We start from the raw sequence: 23,700 nt of genomic DNA, 5'->3' as shown, positions 1-23,700 counted from the left end.
TTAAAGTCATTTTGATAGTAGGCTAATACAGACACTTACCATGTGTTGCCTTCATCATAACACTTATATAAGACTTTTAAAGTCATTTTGATACTAGACTAATATAGACACTTACATCATGTGTTGCCTTCATTATAACACTTATATAAGACTTTTAAAGTCATTTTGATAGTAGGCTAATATAGACACTTACACCATGTGTTGCCTTCATTATAACACTTATATGAGACTTTTAAAGTCATTTTGATAGTAGGCTAATATAGACACTTACACCGTGTGTTGCCTTCATTATAACACTTATATAAGACTTTTAAAGTCATTTTGATAGTAGGCTAATATAGACACTTACACCATGTGTTGCCTTCATTATAACACTTATATAAGACTTTTAAAGTCATTTTGATAGTAGGCTAATATAGACACTTACACCATGTGTTGCCTTCATTATAACACTTATATGAGACTTTTAAAGTCATTTTGATAGTAGGCTAATATAGACACTTACACCATGTGTTGCTTTCATTATAACACTTATATGAGACTTTTAAAGTCATTTTGATAGTAGGCTAATATAGACACTTACATCATGCGTTGTCTTCATTATAACACTTATATAAGACTTTTAAAGTCATTTTGATAGTTAGCTAATATAGACACTTACATCATGCGTTGCTTTCATTATAACACTTATATAAGACTTTTAAAGTCATTTTGATAGTCGGCTAATATAGACACTTACATCATGCGTTGCCTTCATTATAACACTTATATAAGACTTTTAAAGTCATTTTGATAGTCGGCTAATATGGACACTTACACCATGTGTTGCCTTCACTATAACACTTATATAAGACTTTTAAAGTCATTTTGATAGTAGGCTAATATAGACACTTACATCATGTGTTGCCTTCATTATAACACTTATATAAGACTTTTAAAGTCATTTTGATAGTAAGCTAATATAGACACTTACATCATGCGTTGCTTTCATTATAACACTTATATAAGACTTTTAAAGTCATTTTGATAGTCGGCTAATATAGACACTTACATCATGCGTTGCCTTCATTATAACACTTATATAAGACTTTTAAAGTCATTTTGATAGTAGGCTAATATAGACACTTACACCATGTGTTGCCTTCACTATAACACTTATATAAGACTTTTAAAGTCATTTTGATAGTAGGCTAATATAGACACTTACATCATGTGTTGCCTTCATTATAACACTTATATAAGACTTTTAAAGTAATTTTGATAGTAAGCTAATATAGACACTTACATCATGTGTTGCCTTCATCATAACACTTATATAAGACTTTTAAAGTCATTTTGATAGTAGGCTAATATAGACACTTAGATCATGCGTTGCCTTCATTATAACACTTATATAAGACTTTTAAAGTCATTTTGATAGTAAGCTAATATAGACACTTACATCATGTGTTGCCTTCATCATAACACGTATATGAGACTTTTAAAGTCATTTCGATAGTAGGCTAATATAGACACTTGCATCATGTGTTGCCTTCATTATAACACTTATATAAGACTTTTAAAGTCATTTTGATAGTAAGCTAATATAGACACTTACATCATGTGTTGCCTTCATCATAACACGTATATGAGACTTTTAAAGTCATTTCGATAGGCTAATATAGACACATCATGTGTTGCCTTCATTATAACACTTATGTACGGCTTTTAAAGTCATTTGGATAGTAGGCTAATATAGACACTTACACCATGTGTTGCCTTCATTATAACACTTATATGAGACTTTTAAAGTCATTTTGATAGTAGGCTAATATAGACACTTGCATCATGTGTTGCCTTCATTATAACACTTATTTAAGACTTTTAAACTCATTTTGATAGTAGGCTAATATAGACACTTACACCATGTGTTGCCTTCATTATAACACTTATATAAGGCTTTTAAAGTCATTTTGATAGTAGGCTAATATAGACATTTACACCATGTGTTGCCTTCATTATAACACTTATATGAGACTTTTAAAGTCATTTTGATAGTAGGCTAATATAGACACTTGCATCATGTGTTGCCTTCATTATAACACTTATTCAAGACTTTTAAACTCATTTTGATAGTAGGCTAATATAGACACTTACACCATGTGTTGCCTTCATTATAACACTTATATAAGGCTTTTAAAGTCATTTTGATAGTAGGCTAATATAGACATTTACACCATGTGTTGCCTTCATTATAACACTTATATGAGACTTTTAAAGTCATTTTGATAGTAGGCTAATATAGACACTTGCATCATGTGTTGCCTTCATTATAACACTTATTTAAGACTTTTAAACTCATTTTGATAGTAGGCTAATATAGACACTTACACCATGTGTTGCCTTCATTATAACACTTATATAAGACTTTTAAAGTCATTTTGATAGTAGGCTAATATAGACATTTACACCATGTGTTGCCTTCATTATAACACTTATATGAGACTTTTCCGTTTTTGTGGCTCCAGACAGATTAGTTAGTTGTATGTAGAATGAAGTCTATTCTCGTGAGTGCATTCTTCAAGCTTGTGACTCAGTTTCCACTGCTCTGCCACGTGCTGACTGCTGACTTCTGTACTTCATGGCGAGCTGGGACCGTGAGCGGTGGGAAGCGAGGGCGTGATGTCACCGCCGAGACGAGACGAAGTATTAAAAAAATCATCAAAGAGAAGGAAAACAGATGTGCTGACTCACCGGGAGTAAAAACAGCTGCTGAAAAGTGACGCTGCCTTGAGCAAGTTTGCTCAGCAGCTTTTTGTTTTGGCTCATCTTTAATGAGCCGTGCACTCTGGACACCTGGGGACTTCTTTTACTACGTCCTGATATTAAAAATTACAAGTGTATTTCCCTGCAGGCAATACTTACTATTGTCATCACTGCACCACTTGGAATTACTATGAAGCCACGTTGATGTAACACGTGGCTTGGCATTGTCTTGCTGAAATAAGCAGGGGCGTCCATGGTAACGTTGCTTGGATGGCAACATATGTTGCTCCAAAAGCTGTATGTACCTTTCAGCATTAATGGCGCCTTCACAGATGTGTAAGTTACCCATGTCTTGGGCACTAATACACCCCCATACCATCACACATGCTGGCTTTTACACTTTGAGCCTAGAACAATCCGGATGGTTCTTTTCCTCTTTGACGTCCAGAGTTTCCAAAAACAATTTGAAATGTGGACTCGTCAGACCACAGAACACTTTTCCACTTTGTATCAGTCCATCTTAGATGAGCTCGGGGCCCAGCGAAGCCGGCGGCGTTTCTGGGTGTTGTTGATAAATGGCTTTGGCTTTGCATAGTAGAGTTTTAACTTGCACTTACAGATGTAGCGACCAACTGTAGTTACTGACAGTGGTTTTCTGAAGTGTTCCTGAGTCCGTGTGGTGGTACTTACATATGTGTGTGCTTACAGTATGAGTGCACTTACATATGTGTGTACTTACATATGTGTGTACTTACAGTATGAGTTTACTTACATATGTGTGTACTTACAGTATGAGTGTACTTACAGTATGAGTGCACTTACATATGTATGTACTTACAGTATGTGTGTACTTACAGTATGAGTGCACTTACATAGGTGTGTACTTACATATGTGTGTACTTACAGTATGAGTACAATTATATAAGTGTGTACTTACAGTATGTGTGTACTTACATATGTGTGTACTTACAGTATGAGTACACTTACATGCGTGTGTACTTACAGTATGAGTACACTTACATGTGTGTGTACTTACAGTATGAGTGCACTTACAGTATGTGTGTATTTACAGTATGTGTGTACTTACATGTGTGTGTACTTACAGCATGAGTGTACTTACAGTATGAGTGCACTTACATATGTGTGTACTTACATTATGAGTGCACTTACATGTGTGTACTTACATTATGAGTGCACTTAAATGTGTGTACTTACTTATGTGTGCACTTACAGAATGAGTGCACTTACATATGTGTGTACTTATAGCATAGGTGCACTTACATATGTGTGTACTTACAGTATGAGTGTACTTACATATGTGTGTACTTACAGTATGGCTTTTACACTTTGAGCCTAAAACAATCCGGATGGTTATTTTCCTCTTTGACGTCCACAGTTTCCAAAAACAATTTGAAATGTGGACTCGTCAGACCACAGAACCCTTTTCCACTTTGCATCAGTCCATCTTAGATGAGCTCGGGGCCCAGCGAAGCCGACGGCGTTTCTGGGTGTTGTTGATAAATGGCTTTGGCTTTGCATAGTAGAGTTTTAACTTGCACGTACAGATGTAGCGACAAACTGTAGTTACTGACAGTGGTTTTCTGAAGTGTTCCTGAGCCCATGTGGTGATATCCTTTACACACTGATGTCGAAGGTCCGTAATGTCATGGCTTACGTGCAGTGATTTCACCAGATTCTCTGAACCCTTTGATGATATTACGGACCGTAGATGGTGAAATCCCTAAATTCCTTGCAATAGCTGGTTGAGAAATGTTGTTTGATGAGCATTCCTCAACTTTATCAATCTTTTTTGTAGTGTGAACATGAAATATCTTGTCTTTGCAGTCTATTCAATTGAATATAAGTTGAAAAGGATTTGCAAATCATTCTATTCTCTTTTTATTTACCATTTACACAACGTGGTTTGGGGTTTGTATTTTCTTTGTATTTTCAGACTCAAAAATAAGGAATGTTGCAAACATCCTCTTGATATTTTACATGTGTGTACTTACAGTATAGTGCACTTACATATGTGTGTAATTACATATGTGTGTATTTACAGAATGAGTACACTTACATATGTGTGTATTTACAGTATGTGTATTTACATGTGTGTACTTACAGTATGAGTACACTTACATACATGTGTACTTACAGTATGAGTGCACTTACATATGTGTGTACTTACAGTATGAGTGCACTTACATATGTGTGTACTTACATTATGTGTGTACTTACTGTATGTGTGTACTTACATATGTGTGTACTTACAGTATGAGTGCACTTACATACAGTATGTGTGTTCTTACAGTATGTGTGCACTTACATAGGTGTGTACTTACAGTATGAGTGCACTTACATATGTGTGTACACACCGTGTGTACACACAGTATGTGTGTACTTACATATGTGTGTTTTTACAGTATGAGTACACTTACGTATATGTGTACTTACAGTATGAGTGCACTTACATATGTGTGTATTTACAGTATGAGTACACTTACATACGTGTGTACTTACAGTATGTGTATTTACATATGTGTGTACTTACAGTATGAGTACACTTACATACGTGTGTACTTACAGTATGAGTGCACTTACATATGTGTGTACTTACAGTATGAGTGCACTTACATATGTGTGTACTTACATTATATGTGTACTTACTGTATGTGTGTACTTACTGTATGTGTGTACTTACATATGTGTGTACTTACAGTATGAGTGCACTTACATACAGTATGTGTGTTCTTACAGTATGTGTGCACTTACATAGGTGTGTACTTACAGTATGAGTGCACTTACATATGTGTGTTCTTACAGTATGTGTGTACCTACATGTGTGTTCTTACAGTATGAGTACACTTACACACTTGTGTACTTAAAGTATGAGTGCACTTACAAGTGTGTACTCACATTACGTGTGTACTTACAGTATGAGTATACTTACATTATGAGTGTACTTACGAATGTGTGTACTGAGTGTACTTACAGTATGAGTGCACTTACTGTATGAGTGCACTTACATATGTATGTACTTACAGTATGAGTGCACTTACATACATGCATACTAACAGTATGAGTGCACTTACATACGTGTGTACTTACAGTATGTGTGTACTTACAGTATGAGTGCACTTACATATGTGTGTACTTAAAGTATGAGTGCACCTACATATGTGTGTACTTACAGTATGTGTGTACTTACAGTATGTGTGCACTTACATATGTGTGTACTTACAATATGTGTGTACTTACAGTATGCGTGTACTTACATATGTGTGTACTTACAATATGAGTGCACTTACAGTATGTGTGTACTTACAGTATGTGTGTACTTCAGTATGGGTGTACTTACAGTAAGAGTGTACTTACATATGTGTGTTCTTCAGTATGAGTGTACTTACAGTATGAGTGTACTTACATATGTGTGTACTTCAGTATTAGTGTACTTACAGTAGGAGTGCACTTACATACGTGTGTACGTACAGTATGAGTGCACTTACATACGTGTGTACTTACATATATGTGTACTTACAGTATGAGTGCACTTACATATGTGTGTACTTACATATGTGTGTATTTACAGTATGAGTACACTTACATACGTGTGTACTTACAGTATGTGTATTTACATATGTGTGTACTTACAGTATGAGTACACTTACATACGTGTGTACTTACAGTATGAGTGCACTTACATATGTGTGTACTTACAGTAAGAGTGTACTTACATATGTGTGTACTTACATATGTGTGTACTAGAGATGCGCGGTTTGCGGACACAACCGCGGAGTCCGCGGATTATCCGCGGATCGGGCGGATGAAATAAAATAAAAAAAAGATTTTATCCGCGCGCGGGTCGGGTCGGGCGGATTAATTAGATTTTTTTTTTTTTTTTTTTTGCGGGTGGCAGTTAAACCAATTCGGAAATATATATACATAGTTAAATGTTGTTAGCCACATACGAAAAACGAGCAGCACTCTTTGAAACAGGCAATTATTTATCATCAGGCACCTGCAGCACGCCACATCAGAAGAAGAAAAAAAAATGGCAACACCGATAGCAAACGTGGTACGCGACAAACTAAAAAAGGGAATACTAAAGACCAGGGGAAAAAAAGGCCAGAAAAGTTCAGCGTGGACTCGTTTTTATGAGGTTGTAAATCAGGATGACAGCAATGCTGGCTACGTGAGTTGCAAGAGCTGCGACGCTGTGTACGTCTACGACAGTCACAAAACCGGGACATCGAACATGGTGCATCACATTTGTGCAAAACCCCGAATCTCCACAAACAGCATGAGCAGTTTCGTCCGCCGTGATCCCAGAAGAGTGCCACAGGATGTTAAAACAAGGCTTACAGATGCATGTGTGGACCTGTGCACTAATGATATGCGCCCGTTTGATATAGTCTCGGGTAAAGGGTTTCAACAAGTGGCCCAGTGGTTCTCAACCTTTTTTCAGTGATGTACCCCCTGTGAAAATGTCTTTAATTCAAGTACCCCCTAATCAGAGCAAAGCATTTTTGGTTGAAAAAAAGAGATAAAGAAGTAAAATACAGCACTATGTCATCAGTTTCTGATTTATTAAATTGTATAACAGTGCTAAATATTGCTCATTTGTTGTGGTCTTTCTTGAACTATCCATCCATCCATCTTCTTCCGCTTATCCGAGGTCGGGTCGCGGGGGCAGCAGCCTAAGCAGGGAAGCCCAGACTTCCCTCTCCCCAGCCACTTTGTCCAGCTCTTCCCGGGGGATCCTGAGGCGTTCCCAGGCCAGCCGGGAGACATAGTCTTCCCAACGTGTCCTGGGTCTTCCCCGTGGCCTCCTACCGGTCGGACGTGCCCTAAACACCTCCCGAGGGAGGCGATCGGGTGGCATCCTGACCAGATGCCCGAACCACCTCATCTGGCTCCTCTCCATGTGGAGGAGCAGCGGCTTTACTTTGAGCTCCCCGCGGATGACAGAGCTTCTCACCCTATCTCTAAGGGAGAGCCCCGCCACCCGGCGGAGGAAACTCATTTTGGCCGCTTGTACCCGTGATCTTGTCCTTTCGGTCATAACCCAAAGCTCTTGGATAAAAATAACTAAAAACTTGTTGTAAAATAAACAAGTGATTCAATTATAAATAAAGATTTCTACACATAGAAGTAATCATCAACTTAAAGTGCCCTCTTTGGGGATTGTAATAGAGATCCATCTGGATTCATAAACTTAATTCTAAACATTTCTTCACAAAAAAAGAAATCTTTAACATCAATATTTATGGAACATGTCCACAAAAAATCTAGCTGTCAACACTGAATATTGCATTGTTGCATTGTAATGAATGGAATAGCCTACTTGATTTGATGTTCAGTTTATGAACTTACATTCATATTTTGTTGAAGTATTATTCAATAAATATATTTATAAAGGATTTTTGAATTGTTGCTATTTTTAGAATATTTTAAAAATATCTCACGTACCCCTTGGCATACCTTCAAGTACCCCCAGGGGTACGTGTACCCCCATTTGAGAACCACTGACCTAGGCTATACCAAATAAGCCCATGTCTGACCTACAGGGGCGCGGAAAAGGGGGGGTAAAGGAGACGGATTCTAGGGGCCCATGATGGAGGGGGGCCCAGAGGGGCCCCTAATGATGATGAAATTATAATACAGAAAAAATAATGACACTGTGTTGGGGGCCCTGTAAAGATTCTTTTCATGGGGCCCAAAATCCCTAGCGGCGCCCCTGCTAACCTATATTGAGTTCGGTGAGCTAAATAATTTTGATGGTTACGTGTTGTTTGGGCGCACTACAATGCAAAGGAATTAAGGCAATTGCGTTGTTTATTGTGGTTTTTTTCTATTGGAGATATACTACTATGTGTGAATAATTATTTGGCCTCGCTTTCAAGTGAAGCGCATCTCCGATTGGCTACAATGTAAGGATATTTAGCCTGCTTTGTTTGTCGCGACCGTCTATTTTCATTATAATTCAAGTTTGATGATTAAGTGCAGTCTGATGGGTTTGATTTCCCCCCTTCAGCTTTTTGCCTTGGCCAATAAGTTGCAGGTAATTTATTATTATTATTTATTTAATTTATTTTTGTTTAAATAGAGATGACATACATATGTTATTGTATAATTTAAATTTGTGCGCGTGATTGACAGCCTAAGGCTTATGAGGCACATTTTTTATGTATTTTTTTATTTCAACTTAAAAACGTATGAGCCTATATGCCTACAACATAGGCTATGTGTTCATCTTTATTTTCCTGCCTGTCGTTGACAATGGAGATTGTCTGATATTTTGTCATGGCTGCAGATCAATCAATAAAGGTTCATCTTTGTCGCAAAATTGTTCACTGTTTCACTGTGCACCCCGCCCTCGTCCCTATTTGAGCATTATAACGTTAACAAGTTAATATTCATTGAAATAAATTCAGAAATTTTTTTTTACCTAACGAAAATATAGGCCTAGTCTTTCTAAAACATTTTTTTAACTTCTTAAAAGCATCGTTCTTCTTGCTGGAACTGCGCACACAAAGTGTGAGGAACGCACTCCTGATCTGAGGGCATTGGCAACAATAGTCAACACTTTCTTAATGGAAATGACAATAATATTATAATAATGATAAATAATATTATCACGCATTAATATCTCTTAGCCACTAATGCGTGGCCAAGATATATTAATTCGTGTATACCGGGTAGAAGGAGACGGCACTGAGACAGGGAGAGCGTTTAGCCTGGGGCGTTTTTATTCAAAAGGGAATTATATATATCTCTATATAAATATATATATAATAATAATAATAATAATAATATATATATATTTATATTTGTATAATTCATACAATATATTATCCAATATATTATGTGATATTATACTATATATTATATTATATTATATTATATTATATATATCAATATATATCAATATATATATATATATATATATCAATATATATCAATATATCAATATATATATATATATATATATATATATATATATATATATATATATATATATATATATATATATATATATATATATATATATATATATATATATATATATATATATATATATATATATTTTAGATGTGTATGTAACCAAACAGGAAATGGGTGTCAGACTATGTGTGGAATTTAACTGGAGGGTTTTACCGTAAGTGTTGGAGGTGCGTGTTGAGAGGAGCGGTGCTGTCAGACAAGGGCGAGGCAGGCAGGGTTTGTCCAGGGGCGGAAGTGTGGTCAGGAGGCAGGAGGAGCATCTCTGGTGTGTTGATTGAAGATAGAACGCAGCTGCCTGCAGCAGTTTGAGTGGCTCGAGACGCGCTTGGAGGTGCGCTCAGCGCGGCTCCCATATGATTGCGCGCTGGTGTGCGTCTGGGCCGTGACAGCGTGGCACGCGAATGTCTGTGCTGCACTGGATCAGTCTCCTGTCTTTAACAGGCAAAAGCTTTATAACCTCACTAATGCCTTGCATCGTCTATATTAGATATAGAACAACGGGCGGGTGCGGGCGGATGGCGGGCGGGTGCAGGTCTGGTCAAATGTTACATCGGGTGGATGGCGGATGGTTGACGACTTTCTGATGCGGTTGCGGATGCAATAATTGCCTATCCGCGCATCTCTAGTGTGTACCTACATATGCGTGGTCTTACAGTATGAGTACACTTACACACTTGTGTACTTAAAGTATGAGTGCACTTACAAGTGTGTACTCACATTATGTGTGTACTTACAGTATGAGTATACTTACAGTATGAGTGTACTTATGAATGTGTGTACTGAGTGTACTTACAATATGAGTGCACTTAATGTATGAGTGCACTTACATATGTATGTACTTACAGTATATGAGTGCACTTACATACATGCATACTTACAGTATGAGTGCACTTACATATGTGTGTACTCACAATATGTGTGTACTTACAATATGTGTGTACTTACAGTATGCGTGTACTTACATATGTGTGTACTTACAGTAAGAGTGTACTTACATATGTGTGTTCTTCAGTATGAGTGTACTTACAGTATGAGTGTACTTACATGTGTGTACTTCAGTATGAGTGTACTTACAGTAGGAGTGCACTTACATACGTGTGTACTTACAGTATGAGTGCACTTACATACATGTGTACTTACAGTATGTGTGTACTTACAGTATGAGTGCACTTACATACAGTATATGTTTACTTCAGTATGAGTGTACTTACATATGTGTGTACTTACATATGTGTCTACTTACAGTATGAGTGCACTTACATATGTGTGTACTTACAATATGAGTGCACTTACATATGTGTGTACTTACAGTATGAGTGCACTTACATATGTGTGTACTTACAGTATGTGTGTACTTACAGTATGAGTGCTCTTACATATGTGTGTACTTACAGTATGAGTGCACTTACATATGTATGCACTTACAGTATGTGTGTATTTACAGTATGTGTGCACTTACATACGTGTGTACTTATATATGTGTGTACTTCAGTATAGGTGTACTTACAGTAAGAGTGTACTTATATATGTGTGTTCTTTAGTATAAGTGTACTTAAAGTATGAGTGTACTTACATATGTGTGTACTTCAGTATGAGTGTACTTACAGTAGGAGTGCACTTACATACGTGTGTACTTACAGTATGAGTGCACTTACATAGGTGTGTACTTACAGTATGTGTGTACTTACAGTATGAGTGCACTTACATACAGTATTTGTTTACTTCAGTATGAGTGTACTTACATATGTGTGTACTTACAGTATGAGTGCACTTACATATGTGTGTACTTACAGTATGTGTGTACTTACAGTATGTGTGTACTTACAGTATAAGTGCTCTTACATATGTGTGTACTTACAGTATGTGTGTACTTACAGTATGAGTGCACTTACATATGTGTGCACTTACAGTATGTGTGTATTTACAGTATGTGTGCACTTACATACGTGTGTACTTATATATGTGTGTACTTCAGTATGGGTGTACTTACAGTAAGAGTGTACTTATGTGTGTTCTTCAGTATAAGTGTATTTAAAGTATGAGTGTACTTACATATGAGTGTACTTACAGTAGGAGTGCACTTACATACGTGTGTACTTACAGTATGAGTGCACTTACATAGGTGTGTACTTACAGTATGTGTGTACTTACAGTATGAGTGCACTTACATACAGTATTTGTTTACTTCAGTATGAGTGTACTTACATATGTGTACTTACAGTATGAGTGCACTTACATATGTGTGTACTTACAGTATGTGTGTACTTACAGTATAAGTGCTCTTACATGTGTGTGTACTTACAGTATGTGTGTACTTACAGTATGAGTGCACTTACATATGTGTGCACTTACAGTATGTGTGTATTTACAGTATGTGTGCACTTACATACGTGTGTACTTATATATGTGTGTACTTCAGTATGGGTGTACTTACAGTGAGAGTGTACTTATATATGTGTGTTCTTCAGTATAAGTGTACTTAAAGTATGAGTGTACTTACATATGTGTGTACTTCAGTATGAGTGTACTTACAGTAGGAGTGCACTTACATATGTGTACTTACAGTATGAGTGCACTTACATAGGTGTGTACTTACAGTATGTGTGTACTTACAGTATGAGTGCACTTACATACAGTATGTGTGTACTTCAGTATGAGTGTACTTACACATGTGTGTGTTCTGTCTTGCAGTCCTGCGCAGGAACCCCTTTGAGGTGGAGGAGTGCTGTGGGAAAGAAGTGCGCAACACCCTGCAGGAGCTCTACGCCCCCTCTCAGGTAGATCTTCTTGCCTTCTTTCTCCTCACCTTCCTCTCCTTTCTAGCCTCTGTCACAACGAGCGTGGCCCCGAGCTCTCCTCGGCTCTTCATTCATCTCTGTCTTGCACTCTGGAACAAGACAGAACAATGCAGACAACAAAAGCGGTCATGGTGGTCTCGAGGGTGACCAAGGTCTGGGAGTTGCTGCTTTTCTTACCAGCTGAACTCATGCAGCGCACTGCAGGGTTTCAAACCCGGACACAAATATTACATGGACTGTATATCAATATTGTGTGTGTGTGTGTGTGTGTGTTCCATCCATCCATCTATCTTCTTCCGCTTATCCGAGGTCGGGTCGCGGGGGCAGCAGCCTAAGCAGAGAAGCCCAGACTTCATATGTCATACGTAATATGACATATGAAATATTACATATGAAATAATCATATGACATATTACAGATGAAATATGACATGTTACATATGACATATGAAATATGTCATATGTCATATTTCATATGTAGTATAAAATATGACAAATTACATATGAAATATGTCATATGTAATATTTCATATGTAGTATAAAATATGACAAATTACATATGTAATATGTCATATGAAATATGACATATAAAATATTACATATGAAATATGACATATTTTATACTACATATGAAATATTACATATTATAAATGAAATATGACATATTACATATGTATATATAACATATTACATATGAAATATTACATATTATATATGAAATATGACATATTAAATGTGACATATGAAATATTACATATTATATATGACATATTACATATGACATATGACATGAAATATTACATATGACATATTATATATGATATTACGTATGAAATATTACATACGAAATATGAAATATTACATACGAAATATTAAATATTATATTTTATTTCATATAACATATTACATGACAGGAAGTGCAAATAAGACTAAATATCAAGTAAGGTGCCGAGTGTCTGAATCCGTGAGTTTTAAGTATAACTGTACAAAATGAGCTATAAAGCTAGCCTAAAACATTAGCATGCTTACAATAAAATATAACACTTAGCATGTGTGCTAATGATAGCATGCCAACAGTTAGCATGTCTCACAAACCAAGTAACACGGCTGTGAGGTGTATGGCTGCGGAAGTAGACAAAAAATTGGAAAAAAGAACCAAAAAAAAGTTAGCGTGCTAATATTAGCTTGCTAGCATGCTAACGTTTGCATGCCAACAGTTACCAGGTGTCACGTACCAAGCTATATTGACTCTTGAGTAAACGGAAGCAAATTTAGCTTAAAAAAAATATCATGCACGCAAGCTAACGTTAGCATGCTATCAGTTAGCTTGTGTTGAAAGTAGACAAGTGTGTGAGCAAAATGAGACGTTAAGCACCGAGCTACGTGAAAGTATGGCTGAGCTACAAGAGGAGGTCATCCATTAAAAAATGGTATGTACCCATTCAATGGGCCCATTTTTTAAATTTATTTGTGAATAGCGTCACCATGGTAACACGAAATGTTGCCAACTTAAAGTACCGCCGTAGGCGCGAGTGAGACCTTTCCGATGGTATAACATATGTGGGGGCTCGTTGGCCGATCCGTCTCGTATTAATCGTAAGAGAAACATGCGGAACTATAATAATTAAAGCTGCAAGCAGCGATGGACGGGACCGACTTTGAGGGCTCATAAAATCCAAACCGGAGCAGTAATTAAAACTCTTTCTTCAACTTTTAATCAGAAGGGTTCAATCTCTCTCCTGTGCTAGTTTGAAGCCGACACGACAAACGCGCTCAGAGGAGATAATGTTTGAAAAAAGGTGACTGTTTATACACAACTTTTGTTTTGAAGGGGGAATTGCTAATTTCCTGTTGATTTTTGCTGGGGGTTGTCAGTGTATGAAATGTAGGTCTAAGTGAGACCTACATAGAGGTTTTTGTTTCATGTCTCTACGACATTCCTACTGGGAGTTACAGGCAGTTTTGTCTGTGTTTTCTTCCTAGGGGGCGCAATTTTGAGTTTTGGGGTTTGGTTTTTTGATTAGATCGCAATTTTCGCCAGTCCTGATGTGTGTGTCAAATTACAGCTCAAAGAGGCGGCGGTATAATAATAAAAGGCTAGAAACACAATAGGGTCCTTGGTCCCAAAGGGACTCGGTCCCTAATAAAGTTGGAAGTATGAGGAATAATAATATGGGCTGCTTACATTGCAACAGGCCCATAATTAATATGTTCAAGCAGGTGTTTACAAATGTTATCTTGGAGTCCGTTTGGGAGGAAATGGGGCCAAATAGTTTGGGGGGGTCCTCACACTCTCTCACCATTACATGCTGAGTCAGCGATGAGGACGTGGGCGGAGGAAATGATGTGCAAATGTATGCGCGGTGTATGCGCCACAGAGGATGACCGAAGGCCGACACTGACTCGGGGGAAAAAGGTCACGCTCGCCTGAGCAAAATATTCCAAATAGACTACTTGAATAATGTTGAATTATTAAAAATTGCTGGACGTCATAAAGTGAAAATATGCCATTATTTTCTCCATCCACTGATCGTTGACTCATTTGCATATTCATGAGCTCATTAGCATAACCATCTCACAGCTTCGTCGATGTCCGCGACAGAAATAGACCTTCAATAATAACACATCTACAAACCCCGTTTCCATATGAGTTGGGAAATTGTGTTAGATGTAAATATAAACGGAATACAATGATTTGCAAATAATAATTAACTTAGAATTTCATGGCTGCAACACGTGCCAAAGTAGTTGGGAAAGGGCATGTTCACCACTGTGTTACATGGCCTTTCCTTTTAACAACACTCAGTAAACGTTTGGGAACTGAGGAGACACATTTTTGAAGCTTCTCAGGTGGAATTCTTTCCCATTCTTGCTTGATGTACAGCTTAAGTTGTTCAACAGTCCGGAGGTCTCCGTTGTGCTATTTTAGGCTTCATAATGCGCCACACATTTTCAATGGGAGACAGGTCTGGACTACAGGCAGGCCAGTCTAGTACCCGCACTCTTTTACTATGCATTGTTGGCATTGTCTTGCTGAAATAAGCAGGGGCGTCCATGATAACGTTACTTGGATGGCAACACATGTTGCTCCAAAACCTGTATGTACCTTTCAGCATTCATGGCGCCTTCACAGATGTGTAAGTTACCCATGTCTTGGGCACTAATACACCCCCATACCATCACACATGCTGGCTTTTCAACTTTGCGCCTATAACAATCCGGATGGTTCTTTTCCTCTTTGGTCCGGAGGACATGACGTCCACAGTTTCCAAAAACTATTTAAAATGTGGACTCGTCAGACCACAGAACACTTTTCCACTTTGTATCAGTCCATCTTAGATGAGCTCAGGCCCAGCGAAGCCCGCGGCGTTTCTGGGTGTTGTTGATAAACGGTTTTCGCCTTGCATAGGAGAGTTTTAACTTGCACTTACAGATGTAGCGACCAACTGTAGTTACTGACAGTGGGTTTCTGAAGTGTTCCTGAGCCCATGTGGTGATATCCTTTACACACTGATGTCGCTTGTTGATGCAGTACAGCCTGAGGGATCGAAGATCACGGGCTTAGCTGCTTACGTGCAGTGATTTCTCCAGATTCTCTGAACCCTTTGATGATATTACGGAGCGTAGATGGTGAAATCCCTCAATTCCTTGCAATAGCTGGTTGAGAAAGGTTTTTCTTAAACTGTTCAACAATTTGCTCACACATTTGTTGACAAAGTGGTGACCCTCGCCCCATCCTTGTTTGTGAATGACTGAGCATTTCATGGAATCTACTTTTATACCCAATCATGGCACCCACCTGTTCCCAATTTGGGATGTTCCAAATAAGTGTTTGATGAGCATTCCTCAACTTTATCAGTATTTATTGCCACCTTTCCCAACTTCTTTGTCACGTGTTGCTGGCATCAAATTCTAAAGGTAATGATTATTTGCACAAAAAAAAATGTTTATGAGTTTGAACATCAAATATGTTGTCTTTGTAGCATATTCAACTGAATATGGGTTGAAAATGATTTGCAAATCATTGTATTCCGTTTATATTTACATCTAACACAATTTCCCAACTCATATGGAAACGGGGTTTGTATGATGTCATGCTTTTTTATGACCTGAGGGTGAAAACTTCATCATAAAAAGTCAGCATTATTACATTATTACATCTCCACTGTTGTTGTTGTTGTTGTACCACACTCAAGATGTTTTGCCTAAAGACTTGCTACACAACTGTTACTTAATTCATCATTAATGTCATTCATTCATCATTCATCTCATTCATTCATCATTCATGCAGTTTGATGAAAGTTTGTCGGCTGCAAGCACTTTGAAATTCTTCTTGGCGTCGCTGCATTCATGGCTGCTGCACTTTGTGTGCCACTTGAGTGTTTGTAGTCAAAACAAACAAGATAGTGCTCACAGTATAGCTACCATCACAAATAATAACGATATTGTTATTATTATAATATTATGTATATTCTATTATGCGCGCCGGTATATAAGCCACAACCACCGAATTTGAGGGGAAAACAGTGTTGTTCCACATATAAGCCCCACCAGGGCCACGTCTGACACGCCCAACATCACCTCAATAGTTTTGATGAAACCATTCAGCTCTGAAAACATGGAAATAAATCGCAAAAAGCTTCTATTTCTTCCTGCTGTTAACTATCTGAGTAGCTGCACACGCTGGAAACCACTGATGGATTTATTGACTGTGCAGCGTGAAAGTCATTGTGTGTACTTTATAAACACACTTTTTGTCAAGGAATTGTCTTGTTGTACTTTATGATCAATACAACAGCTGGATGGACGGTTGGATGGGTGGATGGATGGATGGATGGATGATGTGTAGGTGGATTGATGGGTGGTTGGATGGTGGATTGATTGATGGGTGGCTGGTTGGATGGGTGGTTGGATGGATTGATGGATAGATGGGTGGTTGGTTGGATGGATTGATGATGGATAAATGGACAGACGGATTGGTGGGTGGGTGGTTGGATGGATGATGGATGGATGGACGAACGGATGGGTTGGTTGGTTAGTTAAATGGATGGGTGGATGGATGATGGGTGGGTGGGTGAATTGATGGATGGATGGATGGGTGGTTGGATGGATGGGTGGATTGATGGATGGATAGATGGGTGGATGGATAGATGGGTGGGTGGATTGATGGGTGGTTGGATGGTGGATTGATGGGTGGATGGATGATGTTTAGGTGGATTGATGGGTGGTTGGATGGTGGATTGATGGATGGGTGGATTGATGGGTGGCTGGTTGGATGGATTGATGGATAGATGGGTGGTTGGTTGGATGGATTGATGGATAGATGGGTGGTTGGTTGGATGGATTGATGATGGATAAATGGACAGACGGATTGGTGGGTGGGTGGTTGGATGGATGATGGATGGATGGACAAACGGATGGGTTGGTTGGTTAGTTAAATGGATGGGTGGGTGGATAATTGGGTGGATGGATGATGGGTGGGTGAATTGATTGATGGATGGGTGGTTGGATGGATGGGTGGATTGGTGGGTGGATAGATGGGTGGATGGGTAGATGGGTTGGTGGATTGATGGGTGGTTGGATGGTGGATTGATGGGTGGATAGATGGGTGGTTGGTTGGATGGTGGATTGATGGGTGGTTGGATGGGTGGATGGATGATGTGTAGGTGGATTGATGGGTGGTTGGATGGTGGATTGATGGATGGGTGGATTGATGGGTGGCTGGTTGGATGGATTGATGGATAGATGGGTGGTTGGTTGGATGGATTGATGGATAGATGGGTGGTTGGTTGGATGGATTGATGATGGATAAATGGACAGACGGATTGGTGGGTGGGTGGTTGGATGGATGATGGATGGACGAACGGATGGGTTGGTTGGTTAGTTAAATGGATGGGTGGATGGATAATTGGGTGGATGGATGATGGGTGGGTGAATTGATGGATGGGTGGATTGATGGATGGATAGATGGGTGGATGGATGGATGGGTTGGTGGATTGATGGGTGGATAGATGGGTGGTTGGTTGGATGGATTGATGATGGATAAATGGACAGACGGATTGGTGGGTGGGTGGTTGGATGGATGGATGGACGAACGGAGGGGTTGGTTGGTTGGTTAAATGGATGGGTGAATGGGTGGATGGATGATGGGTGGGTGAATTGATGGATGGATGGATGGGTGGATGGATAGATGGATGGGTGGATTGATTGGTGGTTGGATGGTGGATTGATGGGTGGATGGATGATGTGTAGGTGGATTAATGGGTGGTTGGATGGTGGATTGATGGGTGGGTGGTTGGATGGATTGATGATTGATAAATGGACGGATTGGTGGGTGGGTGGTTGGATGGATGATGGATGGATGGACGAACGGATGGGTTGGTTGGTTAGTTAAATGGATGGGTGGGTGGATAATTGGGTGGATGGATGATGGGTGGGTGAATTGATGGATGGGTGGTTGGATGGATGGGTGGATTGATGGATGGATAGATGGGTAGATGGATAGATGGGTTGGTGGATTGATGGGTGTTTGGATGGTGGATTGATGGGTGGTTGGTTGGATGGTGGATTGATGGGTGGTTGGATGGGTGGATGGATGATGTGTAGGTGGATTGATGGGTGGTTGGATGGTGGATTGATGGATGGGTGGATTGATGGGTGGCTGGTTGGATGGATTGATGGATAGATGGGTGGTTGGTTGGATGGATTGATGGATAGATGGGTGGTTGTTTGGATGGATTGATGATGGATAAATGGACAGACTGATTGGTGGGTGGGTGGTTGGATGGATGATGGATGGATGGACGAACGGATGGGTTGGTTGGTTAGTTAAATGGATGGGTGGATGGATAATTGGGTGGATGGATGATGGGTGGGTGAATTGATGGATGGGTGATTGGATGGATGGGTGGATTGATGGATGGATAGATGGGTGGATGGATGGATGGGTTGGTGGATTGATGGGTGGTTGGATGGTGGATTGATGGGTGGATAGATGGGTGGTTGGTTGGATGGATTGATGATGGATAAATGGACAGACGGATTGGTGGGTGGTTGGATGGATGGATAGATGGACGAACGGAGGGGTTGGTTGGTTGGTTAAATGGATGGGTGAATGGGTGGATGGATGATGGGTGGGTGAATTGATGGATGGATGGATGGATGGGTGGATTGATCGATGGATAGATGGATGGGTGGATTGATTGGTGGATTGATGGGTGGTTGGATGGGTGGATGGATGATGTGTAGGTGGATTAATGGGTGGTTGGATGGTGGATTGATGGGTGGCTGGTTGGATGGGTGGTTGGATGGATTGATGATGGATAAATGGACGGACGGATGGTGGGTGGTTGGATGGATGATGGATGGATGGACGAACGGATGGGTTGGTTGGTTAGTTAAATGGATGGGTGGATGGATGATGGGTGGGTGAAATGATGGATGGGTGGTTGGATGGATGGGTGGATTGATGGATGGATAGATGGGTGGATGGATGGATAGATGGGTGGGTGGATTGATGGGTGGTTGGATGGTGGATTGATGAGTGGTTGGATGGGTGATGTGTAGGTGGATTGATGGGTGGTTGGATGGTGGATGGACAGGTGGTTGGATCGATAGATGGGTGGTTGGTTGGATGGATTGATGATGGATAAATGGACAGACGGATTGGTGGGTGGGTGGTTGGATGGATGATGGATGGATGGACGAACGGATGGGTTGGTTGGTTAGTTAAATGGATGGGTGGATGGATGATGGGTGGGTGAATTGATGGGTGGATTGATGGATGGATGGGTGGTTGGTTGGTTGGTTGGATGGGTGGTTGGATGGATTAATGGCTTGATGGATAGATAGATGGGTGGTTGGATGGATGGATAAATGGATGGACTGATGGGTGGTTTGATGATGGATGGATGGACGGACGAACGGATGGGTTGGTTGGATGGGTGGGTGGATGGATGATTGGTGGGTGGTTGGATGGTGGATTGATGGGTGGTTGGATGGGTGGATGGATTGATGGCTTGATGTATAGATGAATGGATAGATGTGTGGTTGGATAGATTGATGATGGATGGATAGATGCACGGATGGGTGGTTTGATGGATGATGGGTGGGTGGGTGGTGTGATGGATGATGGTTGGATGGATGGACGAACGGATTGGTTTGTTGGATGGATGATGGGTGGATGGTTGGATAGATTGATGATGGATGGATAGATGGACGAACGGGTGGATGGGTGGTTTGATGGATGATGGATAGATGGATGAACGGATGGGTTGGTTGGTTGGATGGATAGATGGGTGGGTGGTGTGATGGATCATGGTTGGATGGATGGACAGACGAACGGATTGGTTGGATGGATGATGGGTGGATGGTTGGATAGATGGTTGGCTGGATGGACAGATGGATGGGTGGTTTGATGGATGATGGTTGGATGGATGGACGGACGAACGGATTGGTTGGATGGATGATGGGTGGATGGTTGGATAGATGGTTGGCTGGATGGACAGACGGATGAGTGGTTTGATGGATGATGGTTGGATGGATGAACGGATGTGTTTGTTGGTTGGATGGATGATGGGTTGATGGTTGGATGGATGGATGATAGATGGTTGGATGGATGGGTGCTTGGATGGTTGGATGGATGGGTGCTTGGAAAGATGTTAGATGAATGGATGGATTGATCGATGGATGGATGGATGGATACTTTATTCATCCTTGGGATTTTCAGCACAATTGGGTTGTACAGGAAGACAGAACAGGAACGCTGACTGGGCTGCCAATTATGGCGCCCCTTAAAAGGTGGGGGAAAGGTGAATGCTGGGGGGGGCGGATTCTGTGTAACATAAACATGTTACACAGAATCCAGTTTCATAACCAGCAAGTCTTAAGATTACAATATTGATGCCGATGTTCTTCTCTCCAGCCCGAGCAATCGGGAACGGCCGTCCTCCACCAGATCAGACGGGACCGAGTAGCGGACACGTGCCGGGCCTTTAGCGCATCGAGCCGTAAGCGCAGGGTCCTTACGGCGGGAGACCTCAGACATCTGGTGGTGGATGAAGACCATGAGCTCATCTACTGCTACGTGCCCAAAGTGGCCTGCACCAACTGGAAACGGGTCATGATGGTGCTCACTGGCCGGGGAAAGTACAGGTGGGTCCACATCACACTTTGTGGGTAGGACTGATCTACAGATAACAGACTTTACAGAATAAAATTCAGATCGTCCTTAAATATAAAAACACCTTAACTTGACCGCATGAAAATAAGCTGAACTTAAATTTAAAAGTTTAAATTGAGTGTACAGCTTTACAGGAACCAAAACTACACTCCCGGAACTGAAAGGTTCCTGCGGCCTTTGTCTTACTTGCAGAGTAGTGGTCCAATCCAATCAGATATGTTGAGAGCTGCAAAAGGTTTCAGACCCTTCAAAGGGTAGTACGTCTGAAGTCGGTGCCTCCAACTTGGCCAGGAACTTCAATTCATCCCCAGTTCTTGCAGTTTTAGGAATGACAAAAACACATTTTCCGTACTTTTGCCTTACTTTGCTTCTTATCACCCACAGCGACCCAATGAAGATCCCGTCCAGTGAAGCCCATATCCCGTCCAACCTCAAGACTCTGAACCAGTACAGCATCGCCGAAATCAACCACCGCCTGAAGAACTACCTGAAGTTCATGTTCGTCCGGGAGCCCTTCGAGAGGCTGGTGTCGGCGTACCGCAACAAGTTCACCCTCAAGTACAACACGTCCTTTCACAAGCGCTTCGGCACCCGCATCGTGCGGCGCTACCGCAAGAACGCCACGCAGGACGCCCTGCTCGGCGGCTCCGACGTCACATTCAAGGAGTTTGCCGAGTACCTGACGGACCCGGTTACTCTGCGCGACGGCCCGCTCAACGAGCACTGGCAGACCGTCTACCAGTTGTGCCACCCGTGTCACATCCACTACGACCTGGTGGGCAAGTACGAGACTCTGGAGGAGGACGCCAACTACGTCCTGCGGCTGGCGGGCGTCGGCGACTCCTTGCGCTTCCCCAGCTACGCCAAGTCCACCCGCACCACCGACGCCATGACGGCGCAGTTTTTCAGCAACATCAGCACTCGGCAGCAGGTTGAACTCCACGAGCTTTACAAGCTGGACTTCCTCATGTTCAACTACTCCAATCCTGGCTACCTCCGGCTCGACTGATCCAAGGCCCCAGCTGGGACTCTTACAGGTTGGAGCCGCGGTCCGACTTTGGCGTCCAATCACATGCTGGGAGAATGTGCGCTGCTTAGTAGGGGAATGTTGAAGCCGGTCTTCTCCCTGGTCCCTTCCGACTCATTAGGATGCTTGGCCTTGTGGATCAGTCGAGGAACATGCTAGAAACATCTCATCCAGCCGCCTGCGGCTTGGTGTCCCGGTGACGCCTTAACGTGGCGGCATTTTCAAGACACTGGAGCTCCTGGACTACGGACCACATCCAACGAGAACCTTCTTTGTGCTTTTTCTAATTTGTTGTCTTCTGAACTTGCTGCCAGACAGCAGGGATTATTTAAACTGCTTGGTGTTTACTTAAGTCGTTGACTTTATCCTGGCAGGAAAATCCTGTAAAGTTTGTACAATTTGTCCTAACCATTCCCACCAGCACGTCCCGAACAGAAAGTGCTCAAATGTCTCGAATGGAATACTTCCCCTGGAACCGAGTACACTAGACCCAAGTGTACTCGGTTCCTGGGTGCATCTTCTTCCTCTCGTTTGGATCAACTCACATCGTTAGCTATGGCTTGCTACTCAGGCTTAGCCCCGCCCCCTTTTTGATACATAGCCAAGACGGTGGCCATTTGGGATTTTTCCTATTCAATAAAGAACTGTCCGGAGAACGCTAAAGGTCTTCTAAGTATTTATTTTGGGATGCAAATAAAGACCCGAGTATCCAGGTCTTTCTGCCCTGAGAGAGGAGAATGGGACGGGACAGAATGGGAAAAAAAAAAAGTGTTTGGGCTCCAAGAATGTATCGGGGCCATAAACGAGTCGGTCACCTTGAAACGAGGACCACTACACGAATGTTTAGGTCCAATATTCCTGTTGCCATGACAGCTCTCTACATTCTGACTTCTCTGGAATGTACACAATGAGAGTAATAGTCCTGAGTTTCCTTTGGGAGTCCTT

General features: G+C 40.9%; 1 protein-coding gene across 1 annotated transcript in view; it reads left to right on the top strand.

Moving 5' to 3' along the window:
• The window catches only part of chst11 (carbohydrate (chondroitin 4) sulfotransferase 11), a 119,799-nt gene extending 96,381 nt beyond the window's left edge, over window positions 1–23,418 (top strand). Inside the window, exons 2-4 of the mRNA XM_061959101.2 lie at window positions 12,442–12,527; window positions 21,471–21,700; window positions 22,113–23,418. Of these exons, the coding sequence (XP_061815085.1) occupies window positions 12,442–12,527; window positions 21,471–21,700; window positions 22,113–22,737 (941 nt within the window). The 3' untranslated portion in view covers window positions 22,738–23,418. The remainder of the gene's footprint in view (window positions 1–12,441; window positions 12,528–21,470; window positions 21,701–22,112) is intronic.
• Window positions 23,419–23,700: the final 282 nt, after the last annotated feature.

Source organism: Nerophis lumbriciformis, linkage group LG05 (assembly GCF_033978685.3).
Source record: "Nerophis lumbriciformis linkage group LG05, RoL_Nlum_v2.1, whole genome shotgun sequence".
Taxonomy (NCBI): Eukaryota; Metazoa; Chordata; class Actinopteri; order Syngnathiformes; family Syngnathidae; genus Nerophis; species Nerophis lumbriciformis.
Note: the sequence above shows the minus strand (reverse complement) of the source record. Positions and strands in the feature narration are given on the sequence as shown.